This window comes from Diabrotica virgifera, chromosome 3, assembly GCF_917563875.1.
Source record: "Diabrotica virgifera virgifera chromosome 3, PGI_DIABVI_V3a".
Taxonomy (NCBI): Eukaryota; Metazoa; Arthropoda; class Insecta; order Coleoptera; family Chrysomelidae; genus Diabrotica; species Diabrotica virgifera.
In genome coordinates, this window is record NC_065445.1 from 126466288 (window position 1) to 126478953 (window position 12666).

Consider the following 12666-nt stretch of genomic DNA (forward strand, 5'->3'; position numbering starts at 1 on the left):
TTGGTGCCACACCTAGACTTCCCCTAAAATACTCATTTCTAATTTTATCCTTCTTTGTCACCCCACTCATCCATCTAAGCATTCTCATTTCCGCCACATGCATTCGTTGTTCCTCTTTCTTTTTCACTGCCCAACATTCAGTTCCGTACATCATAGCCGGTCTTATGACTGTTTTATAGAATTTTCCCTTCAGCTTCATTGGAATTTTTCTGTCACACAACACACCACTCGCTTGTTTCCACTTCATCCATCCAGCCCCAATTCTACTGCATGCATCTCCATCTATTTCTCCATTACACTGTATCACGATCACACTATTACACGATCCTAGGTACTTAAAACTAGCTTTTCACAATCATTTCACCATCCAAAGATACCATTTTATTTGTAGTAGCTCCATCTTTAAATAAACATTCCAAATACTCTGTTTTTGTCCTACTAAGTTTTAAACCTTTTTTCCTCCAGAGCTTGTCTCCACTGTTCCAGATTTTGTTCTAAGTCTCTTTCACTATTTCCTACTAACACGACATCATCAGCATACATTAAGCACCATGGAATGTGGAATGTTACCCTGTAGTTTCGCTGTTATCTGGTCCAAAACTAATGAGAATAAATACGGACTAAGCACAGAGCCTTGTGCAATCCTACTTTCACATGAAATTTATCAGTCTCTCCCACACCTGTCCTAACACTAGTCGTTACTCCCTCATACATATCCCTCACAATCTTTACATATTCACCAGGGACTCCTTTCTTATTGAGTGCCCACCTCAGAATCTCTCAAGGAACTTATCATATGCTTTCTCAAGATCAATGAATACCATATGAGCGTTTGTTTCTTTACTTCTGTATTTTTCCTTCAACTGCCTTATAATGAAAATTGCATCTGTTGCTGATCTACCCTGCATAAAGCCAAATTGATTCTCGGATATTTCGGTCTCTTCTGTATCTGTCTATCAATTACTCTTTCCCATATTTTCATGGTGTGGCTATGAAGTTTTACAGCCCTGTAGTTTGTACATTGTTGTATATCTCCCTTGTTCTTGTAAACAGGTACCAGTATACTGCTTCTCCATTCGTCTGGCATTTGTCCGACTTCCATAATTCTATTAAATAGACCTGCTAGCCACCTTGTTCCTGTCTCTCCCAATGCTCTCCATACTTCCCCAGGAATATCATCTGGTCCTACCGCTTTTCCTTTCTTTATTTTTTGAAGCGCTTGAGCTACTTCCTCGTTGGTTATTGTGGTGGCCATTGCTGCTACTGTCTCCGTTAACTCTACAGGCTGTCTGTCAAATTCTTCATTTAATAAGCTGTCAAAGTACTTTCTCCATCTCTTTTTTACATCTCTTTCGTGAACTAGTATTTTATTATTTTCATCTCGGATACATCTGATCTGATTAAAATCTTTTGCTTTCTTTGCTCTCTGTTTGGCTATTTTATATATCTTCGTTTCGCCTTCCCTCTGGTATCAAGTTGATCGTATAGGTTTGAATACGCTTCTACTTTGGCTTTTGCTACTGCTATTTTCGCTTCCTTTTTCGCCACCATATAGCTTTGAAGATCTGTGTCGGATCTGGTTTCTTGCCACTTTTTATATAATTTTCTCTTCTCTTTTATTTTTCCTTGTACTTCGGTTGACCACCACCAAGTCTCTTTATCCTCAAACTTTTTTCCTAACGTTTTCCCAAGTATTTCAATATAGCAGTATCTCTAATACTACTGGCCATTTTTCTCCAAATTGCATTAGAGCTTCCTTTCATGTTCCAACATATTTCATCTACTATTCTTCTCCTGAATAGACCTTCTTTCTCATCTTTCAGAAGCCACCACTTGATTTTTTGTGGTCCTCTCCGATATTTTTGTTTAGTTTCGTTTTTTTACTTCGATGTCCAGAACAAGCAGCTTATGTTGTTGGCTTACTGTCTCACTAACTATTACCTTGCAGTCCTTGCATTCAAGTATGTCTTCTTTCCTTATCATGAAGTAGTCTATTTGGGATTGATGTTGTCCACTTTTGTAGCTAATAAGTTGAGTTTCTCTCTTTTTAAAGAATGTGCTAACAATCGCCATATCCAATGCTGTTGCTAATTCAAGCATGTCATCTTCAGCTTCATTTCTAGTTCCAAAGCCTAATCCCCCATGTATTGTTTCATATCCTGTCTTGGTTTGGCCCACATGTGCATTGAAATCACCTCCTATTATATCACTCTCCTCTGCTGGAATATCACTCAGTACGTCTCCTAATTAATCATAGAAAGCTCTTCTTTCATTCGCACCCAGACCTGTTTAGGGAGCATACACACACAATATTCAATACCTCTTTTTCAATTACAAATTTCACTGACGTCGCAAATAAATATGTTATTTGCGTTTTCAGCCAAACCGTTATAATATAGTAGGAAACAATTGTAGATCATGCACTTCCCAAGAAGCAATTGGACGTAATATTACGACGTCTTAACGTTGGATTAAATGCCCCAACGTTAATACGCGACGTTGCGACGACGGTCAGAAAACCGCTATTTGCACCTAAGTGGGGAATAGAAATACGGGTTGCCTCGACGTCCCCCTCTCGACTTCTCAGCTCGAGATATTTTATCGTCAAATTACGTTAGTTTTTAGGACTTTGGTCTTGTAAAGTAATAGTATAAACTTCTCTACCACAGAAGTACGGCTGACACACTTCATTTTTACCAAATAGGTTAATAATCTTGGAGGATATTAAATCATCAGAAACTAAGATGCATGACGGCCTGTTGATACTTATTTAAGTAGGTTCCTACTCTATTCAGAATATAACCTAAGTGACTTGTATAATTATTTTATTAATCATCTGCCTCATTGCATAATGCGGTCGAAAATTTACAAACGCAACGAAGTGTATTGTTAAACTAGGTATAAAAATTGCTAAAAACTGAAAACGCCTCAGAAATTTACAGGTTAAATCGAACAAAGCGGTAAAAATAGAAATAACCATCCTAATTATAAAAGAACATATTATTATGTCTAGACCCATACAAAATTATCCTTGATGTATATATAAACAAAATTCGTCAATTAAAATCAAATATTCATTAAAATCTAGCAAAAAAATTGCCAAACATTATGTTTCAAAAAATGGCTGAACCATGGCGATCTTTCTTTAATGGCTGATTTGACTCGCGACCTAAATTGCACTACATTTTAACTGATTGGACAAGGACACCCTCTGCCGACCTTTAGTATAACCTATTTTTACCTTGCACACCTCGAATTTACCTATTGGTATACCTAATACGTCCTAAAGTAAGCGCAAACAACCTAGTCTTGACGACAGACTCCCGACGACCGGTCGTCGTCGTGAACACGCCTTAATCTGGTGGACGATTTGAGATATTTTTTTAACTATATAGGTTTTTCATTCAATAAATTGTTATTGTTAATATACTGTTTATAGAAAAACTAGAAAAACCAAGTGTAAAAAAGTAAGGTTATGTTATGCAATGTAATATTTGTCCAAGGTCCCTATACCATGAACTTTATTGATGAACCTTGATATTTGTCATATTATACCTAGTCATATAAGTCAAGATGAGTCAAGTCAGATAGGCCCTAATCAGCAAATTTTTACGTCGTTTTGTAGTTGGAAACTAAACAACCAATTGTCGAAAATTTACTTTACGACGTTGGATAGTCGTCGACGTTTTTTAGTAAATTACAGGTATCTTATAAAAAAAACTTTGACGTCAGGTTAACGTATACAATTTTACTTAAGTACCACGTTGTTATTACCTACGTTGTATTGTCGTTCTCACCTTCCCGCAAGTACACGCAGCAATCTACCATATACCTACCTACTGAGAAAACACCCGACGTCTCCTGAACGTTGGGTTCGATACTAATAAATACTCTGTAATCCCCGACGTTGAGAGTCGTTAAATGTCTTCCAGTAAATTACATTGTGGTATAGAGGTTATACCCGACGTCAGCTTAACGTTAAACCTTAACCTAATAATTAACGTTGGTATTCTCAACGTTGGATTGTCGTTGTCGTCTTCCTGAAAAATACGTCTACCATACTCGATAAAACACCAACGTCCTCTGCACGTTGGCATCTATCCTAAAAAATACGTTGTAATTCCCGACGTTGAGTAGTCGTTGATGTATGCCACTTAATTGCACTTATACTACAGATAGGTTAAGACCGACGTCAGCTTAACGTCAAACCTTATCCTAATAATTGACGTCGTTATTCCCGATGTCGGTTGGTCATCAGATTATATTCATCAGCAACGTTGGTCCATAGGAAAAACAGACGTTGTCCTTGGTTAAGGCTTATTGTGAACCAATTTTGTCCTTAAATTTAACGTCCCATTAGGACAAAATTGGTTGCAGGTCATAAAATTGCTACCTGGGTTATTTATAAAAAATGTCTATTTCTCTTAAGAGTAGTAATGATATTCTATATATGAATAATAAACCGACGACTGGAGAAATTGATCAGGACAGGAGTCACATTTATTTCTCAACGCGAAATAAATGCATACGGATGGAGGTGTCTAACTCAACACGTCAGATGGTAAGATAATGACAACCCCTTTCAACAACAGACGTAGTCGTTGGGTACGATAGGAATTGTTCGATTTCGTTCAACTCAGTAAATTAACGGGCTTCGGAACACGTTCAGTTCACCTATTCCGATGGGTAGTTATTCTCCCTTCAGCGCACCGAGAGTGCCCCTAAGCGAACGGCTCCACGAGCTGCAAATTGACGCTAGCAGTAGCAGTAAAATGAAGTGTGATAAATGAAACCAATAGCGATAATACTGGGCGGCCCCACGGAGCTGTAAATTGTCGCTCAAGATCGGGAAAGGCGCCTCGTCAAGGTCATGCCGCAGACGGATGTTTCAATATCTGTAGATATTATAGTTTTGTCCTTAGATATAAGGGTAAATCTACCAGTTTATACCTAAATTGTATATAGGGATGGTCATTTCTAAAAACTCCTTTTGTTATAAGATTAACACTTGCCATTGCAATTGTGATAAAAATGGGACCTTTAAAAATTCAAGACCAAGACGCGGCGCTATGCACGCTGTAAATTGTCGCCCTCATGGAGCCAAGATTTTACAGTTGTGCTGCCGCCGTAATTTTAACGCTACTGCTAGCGTCAATTTGTCGCTCGTGGAGCCGTTCGCTATTTTACTTCTTTCCAGTCTTTTATTTTATACTGTCAAAGTCGGTATAAAAACATGTTTTAGTCAAATTAAGACTAGTCTGCAGTAGTAGTAAGTAAAATTAATATCTACAACAATGAGGCAAACATGAAGAACGTCCTTAAATGCGAGGGAGAGTAAAAAACATAGACTGCTGGTTGCAAAATATGAGACTTACCTGTAATTTAGAAATGTCTTAAGCACTACTGGTTTAAAAAGCTATTTAAGAGTTATTTAGCAATTTCAATTTATTGAAGAGAAAAACATCATAAATATAAACAAATAAACAGTTCTGTTGCTTTTCAACAGAAAGCGGACAATCTTCGACATATTGCAGAGAAGATTTGTAACTGTACAGTCAAATCCTTGACGGATTTTTGAGAAAGGGATGTTGATGTTGAGAGGCCAACGTCCTAATTTGCTCTGAGTGCAAGGACTTAGGACTGACTTGTGAGTTTGTGAGGGCGGGTGCCTCAACTTTTAGGAGTTTCTTTGAAACATAATAAATGTGTTTTAGATACCCACACATAACTAAATAATGTAATTTATATTTACAATGTTGGCAGTGTTGTCAAAGATGGAATTACATATCAATTATGAAATTAAAAATACTTTTAATAATTTTATATGTTCGAAGAACTATTGGAATAAAAATTGAGAAGTTATTCTTAGGCACTGATGTAGTGATATCAATATCTAACTGATTCTATAGTACAGTGGAACCTCGATAACTCGGATTAATCGGGACCGCGGCCGATCCGGGTTATCGAAAATCCGGGTTAGCCGGAGAATATGGTAAAAATTAATAAAATACGGTATACTTACAGATAAACTCCGTTAGAATTGAAATAACATGAAATATTATATAAATAGGTATGCACAGTACCTACACATCTAGTTTACTAAAAACACGCAAACACAAACGTAAGCAAACGGAAGCGAACAATATTATATTATAATACACGACTGTACTACACACAATACAGTCACAATCGATGTGATGTTATTTAAGAACAGTGAAAACTAAAGACCATTGTTTGAAAAAGAATTTTTTAAAATAGGTAGTCTTTTAGTCTTTATAAACAATGCTGTTTGAAATATATAAAGGAATACCATGTACAGACAGGTGTCTGTTGTTTCTGCCGACGCGGCGTGTGCCATGAGTCATTTTTACTATCGTATAGTTCAAATTACACAAATACACATTATCTCTCAAATATTATATTACATACATTTTTATTGCTGAAATGTTTATCTGATAATTAACTATGTATTTTGATAGGAAATAAGCCACAATTAAATTGAAAAATAATTTTATTAACATTTCGACGCCCAAATCGGGTGTCGTCAAAATACAAAATACTGAAAATCAAAATGTTTATCTGATGAAAATCGGTCCGGGTTAGCCGGACTTCCGGGTTATCGGGGTGTGACTTATCGGGGTTCCACTGTAGTTGTAATTGATATGAAGATGCTAAAAACTGTTGAATAATATGCTTCAAAATTCTGATTCTTTTTAGTTGGAAAATGTTAAAAGATGTTTACGAGATGTTTGGCAAATACTTCCGCTTTTCCTCTATGACTTTTGGTCCATTTGCCTTATCCTTCGCGTATGGGAATGTTTGTTGATTGAGGTCGTTTAAACTTTTTCGTAATTTTATTTACAATCCAATTTCATTCCTCGCTTTTCGTGGCTCTACCGCAGATGACGTTAATATCATCTGTATGGGCGGCGAGCTGTACTGATTTAATTATGCCACATGCCTGGATTCTATTGATTGCTAGCTATGCTGTATGCATGATTCCAGTCAATACACATGTTGATGTGGTATTCCCAAGAATTGTTTAGAATTTGGTTTGGCGGTGAAGAGCTGATCCATTGTCGACCTTTCCTGGCAAAAACCGGTTGGATATTTCCCAACAGTAGTTTTAGTCAAAAGTTCCCTCATTAAGGAAAGATTTAAAACAATGTTAAAGAACACAGCACACATTTTATTGAAAATAATGTAATGTCACTCAAATAAAATTTACATGGATAGTCTCGAAATTAAAATATTTCATATCATTGCGTTAATTCCGAATTTTGATTAATAACGGCATAAATTGTAATTAAAGTTTATGAAAATCATATTTTTGAAGTCCATAAAACTGCCATTCTTAAATACTATTAGTGTCTACCCTTCGGGCTCAGTGGAGGATGATCTTCAGTTTATTGAAACACCAATAGCACTTAGCAATTTTATTGATATCGACTGACACCAGGGTAGTAAACCCTACAACCCCGAGAGACCGTTTGATGTACTGGTGTTGCTTGTACGCGAATTAGTTGAAGACTCTATTTGAGGTTGATTTGATATTGATTCTAGTGATTGAAGTTAAAAGCACTTCTGGCCTGGTTGAAGTGATTCTTGAGAATGATTCTAAAATGTATTATCTCTTGTTGGCAACATGAATTGGGTTATAGCCCACACGACAAAAGAACAAAGGTTTTACTTAGTCAGCTAAATTAAATGTCCATTGCCAAAATATTGTTTATAAATTGCAACATTAAACAAATGAAATATCCCTCACATGTTTAAATATGATACCAAATTGGTTCGTGTGATGTACGGGGTGATAAGAATATACTGTTCAATATCGGATATTAATTCTGAATATTTGGTATTAGTCTAGTCGCTATTAAAAACAGCTTATACTTCGGTACGACTCACCAACTTATACCTGCTTTATTATCTCTAAATTAGATTAAGCCTCTGCCTTAATATCTAGTGAAAGATTTATGAAGTGCCGATTCACAAAATCTCTTTTCTCTCTCTAGCTCACGTACATACCCATTTGATTTTAAAATTATTTGTATCAATGTAACCCGTTATTAATCAAAATTCAGAGTTAGCGCACTGATAAGAAATGATTGTATTTTCGGGACGAATCTATTCATAATTTAAATTTTACTGCATTTGAGTAACATTACATTTTCCATACGATGTGTGCGGTGTCCTTTGCATTTTTTTTTATAATTTTCCTGAATTTGTATGCGTCTTTATATTTTACTCGTTCAAATTTCAATAAAAAATATCAATAACTCCATATTTTTATTGTTAAAAACTGCTGACTCAGTTAAAATAAACTTGTCTGTATTCCCAAAATAGATCAGCAATAAATTATTCCTACAAATTTTCCACATTCCATTCAGATGAAAAGATCATAAGTGTTAAAATGTTTGTTATATACTTTTCAAAATCGAATAAGTTTTATGGTAATTGAAACGATAATATTGATATTTAGACATTTATTGGAATTCCGAACTCAAGTTTAATTTTAAATTTTGTTTTGACTTGATGTACTTATTAATCTGTTTATTTATGGAATTGGTGGTTAGTGATGAAAATTCAGGCTTAATAATAAAACCGAACATAACTGATTTTTCTATTGCTAATATTTGACTTAACCACCTTTGATTTGATATCTCTACGTACTTATTTACTGGCAATGAAAGTATTACAAGAAAAGGATCTTCTTTTTCTTCTTATGCCCTTCAATTCGTCTAATTATGAACATGGGCTTCCCCCAGTTTCCCCCATTCGCTTCTGTTTTTTGCTTTCTGTTTTCAGTGTGTTACTCCCATCTTTCTGATTTCATCTCCCTATATTTTCCTATCCATGGTCTCCATTGTATCGTGATATTCCACCTAATGTCCGTTTGTCTGGCGTTATGACCTGCGAAACTCCATTTTAGTCTGGCTTTATGTTGTCCTGCGTCTTTGACTTTTGTTTTATTTCTTATCCAGTTGTTTTGCTTTTTGTCTTTTAATTTTACTCTTAAAATTGCTTCCTCCATGGCTCTTTGTGCCTTCATTATTTTATCTATATTTGTTTTGGCCAAGGTCCATTTGTTTGGCACGCTTACTTGATAATTGGGAGTATGCACTGGTCAAATACTTTTGTTTTTAAGAATTGTTGTATTTTTTTTTATTTTCTAAGGTCCATTTTAATTTCCCAAATTCTGCCCAGGCTAATCTGACCCTTTCTTTTACCTCCGCTGTTAGGTTTTCCTTATTTGTTATTATAAAAAAAATGAGAGAAGGATAATGACTATCATACATATGTCATACATATATTATATCAAAGATTCATAAAAACGGGATGCTGAAATCAGTGGCGTAGCTGAACATTGGGGGGCCTCCCCGCGATAATTTTTGTGGGCCCCCGTATTATAAACATAACATATTAGACAACTAATAACAGTATAACTACTAAAATATGTGTAAATGACAATGTTTGGCATTTCTTTAATAAGTCTTCATCAGTAATGTTAATAGGTTTTTAAGAATAGATATAAAAACCTATTATATACATGTCTATTAATACGACACACGTATTAGTAAGTTGTTACAATTTATAACTAAATTTACATTGAAAACATGAACTTTTTTTGCTACAAGTTATTTTTTCGTCGCAGCTGCGTCCATTGTAAATTTTTTTATACGTTTTATTGGTTTATATTTAAATTCCGGTTTAATACCCTTTAATTCTTCTGCTATTCCTGCTGCTTCTGCTAACGTTTCGGAAAACCAATTTATCATTTCTCAAAGATTATAACGCGTTTTTTCAAAAAGTCGAAGGGCGGCTGTTAACTCTACTGTTTCAGATTGCAAAAGTTTTAATGTTAGATTAATAAAGGAAAGTATTTTAGATCGAATAGTAATGTTAACGGCAAATTCACAATTATTTATATGCTCTAATAATGCATAAGCTTCTAACACCAGAAAAAGTTAAGTAAAGTTTTGCATTTAAGTGGTGACTTTCCATTTTTTATTTTCCATTTCCAACAATCGTTTTTTCCGATTAAATGTTTCAAATAAGAGTTACTTATTTTTACGTAAGGAATCCAAAATCTGCAATAAAAAATGGGGGTTCCCATTTAATATTTTAAAGTAACTCCCCATACCACATCCGTGGGGGGTCATGTTTGGCGTCATTCGATAGATTTTTTAAAAATATTGAATACATATATTTTGCAGTTATTCGATGTGATGTTTATTTCGCGAAATATCGCGTGGTTCCTATTTAAAATTTTATATTTACCCCCCCACCCCTCTCCGTCTCGGGTCGAGTGTGGTATCATTCGATAGATTTTTAAAAAATATTGAAAACGAATTTTTTAGTTTTTCGATCTGACATTTACTTCTCGAAATATTCGCTTTTTTCTTGTGAAATTTTGTGGTTCACCCATTTCCTTACGCCCCGCTTAAACCGTTAGATTTTTGAAATATACACTGTTCTGCATGTACTTAACTTACCTTATCTTAATCTGACGATTTAGAGTTTTTCTAAGGATATGTTTTTTTTTCGAGCCCCCTTAACGAACTCCCCTCTATTAAGATCTAATATATGGAAGTGGTACATTTACAGGGAACAAGGTTTCTCCCCATGTCATATTATGACGCGCTCCAGTAACTTCAAAAATCCCCGCTTGGGCTCCCCTACCATAAGCTGATCATGTTTTGAAATATCTTGAGTGATATCAAGTTTGAGTGGTATCAGTTTCTTGAGCCAGTAAATTTATAACTTTGTTTTGTATTTGGAGGCTCAAGTAATTTGTTTTAAGTTATTGTTTTTATCGATTAATTTAGCTAAAACAGGATCATATTTAGCTAGTAATAGAACCACCGACAAAAAAATTACCTTTTTGGGATTCACTTTCATCTAAACTACCAATTTTGGATACCACTAAACGCTAAATTGCACCCGGAAAGAGTAAGAGTTATGTCAATTACCTGCTTCATTACTTCCTTCCAAATTCCCCATTTTGATGCTTATTAGGGAAATATATTTTTATCTCCTTTAAAAAAAAAGTAGAAGTATTAAGCTTGAAGGCTTTAAGGGGCCCCTCCTATAAGGGTCCCCGTCTTGCGGGCCCTGCGGGCCTGTCAGCTACGCCACTGGCTGAAATAGTATTATACTAGCATCACTATTATATTGGTTCTGCTCGAACTATGTGGAACAGTTTATTAAAAAATAAACAAAATACTGTAAAGTATAAAGAGTAATTCTCTATATTATGGGAAGATCAACTATAGTTTTTATAATTATGTGTATATAGTACACCTCCGTTATGTAGTACACAGTTATTAAGGGGGTAGGCGCAAAATCTTGGTACAATGCTATTTAAGTGCATTAATTTTTTTTTAAATCCTGAGAAAGCTAATCAGTATTTTTGAAAAATTTAAATGCAGAATGAAAGAATACATTATTACCGAGGGACGAAGATCCCTAAAAACTTCCATAATGTTTATTTTAATAAGTTACAGTGGTAAAAAAAGAGAAAATTGACTGTCTTTTTTAAGTTGAAATATTTGGTTTAAATCTTTTATTCTGCGTTTAAATTTTTTAAAAATATTTATTAGTTTCCTCAGGATTCGACCAAAATGAATGCATTTAAATAGCATTGACCAAGATTTTGCTCTTACTTTCTTAAGCAATTTAGTTAAATTTAACTTTAGATGCCATTATTTTATTTAACTTTATTTTAAACCATTTTTGTCTTTCTGTTACAGATCAGAATCCCCGGACCTTATGACAAGATTAGCCCCATGTCAGTATAATAATCTTTCAGAAGTAACAGATAGTCTAATTTTAACATCAGCAAGTTCCTTAAATTCACAAATTTTGGAAATGTTTAATGTATCCTGTATAATATCCTGCGCTCCAGAGCTACCAGATCCACCTCATCGAGAGGACGCCATTTACCATAAAATCGATATTATGGATTCCGGGTATTCAAGAATATTACCCTATTTTGACAAGTCTGCAGATCTTATTCAACAGGTATGTTTTAAGAAGAATTTTACAATTATTTATATAAATAATTAATAACAATTATTGTTGATACAAAACAATTATTGTAGTAATACCTAGTAATATTGTAGTAGTACCTACTCCAAAGAAACAATGGTCATGTTAACAAAATTTAAAAATGGGTTAATCTTAATAGTACATATTTGACAGTTAATTATCAACTGTTCTTTTTCATTCATATTAATAGCTTTATTGATAAATGTCATGAATTAGTGTCTTGATAACAATCATATAACCATAACCATACTATTTGAATCAACGATGAATTTAAATACTGATAAAACTAATAGCTGGCAAAGAAAACTTTTAAAATTAATGTAATTTTTCTTGATATATATGTTATAGTCAAAGCCCGAATGTCAGGCACTCCTACGTTTGACTAGGCAATCCTCAGGTCTGACTGACGATCTTAGTCAAAGCCCGAAATAAATTACAATTTCGGCCTTTGACTAGTCAAACCTAGGAGAGACCAAGTTGGTCAGGCAAAGGTCGAAATTTAATTATTTGAAATCGGGGTTTGACTATGTCGTAATTTGTTAGATTAGGTTAAAAAAACCTAATTTTTTAATTTTAATATTTATTATTTTTATATTTTCGTAATTAAAATAAAAT

The 12666-nt window shown here is 34.4% G+C and overlaps 1 protein-coding gene across 1 annotated transcript in view; it reads left to right on the forward strand.

Annotated features, from left to right (window-relative positions):
- LOC114336745 (dual specificity protein phosphatase 21-like) overlaps positions 1 to 12666 on the forward strand; it is a 69237-nt gene that overhangs the window by 21489 nt on the left and 35082 nt on the right. Inside the window, exon 2 of the mRNA XM_050645505.1 lies at positions 11754 to 12024. Coding sequence (XP_050501462.1) covers positions 11754 to 12024 — 271 coding nt within the window. The remainder of the gene's footprint in view (positions 1 to 11753; positions 12025 to 12666) is intronic.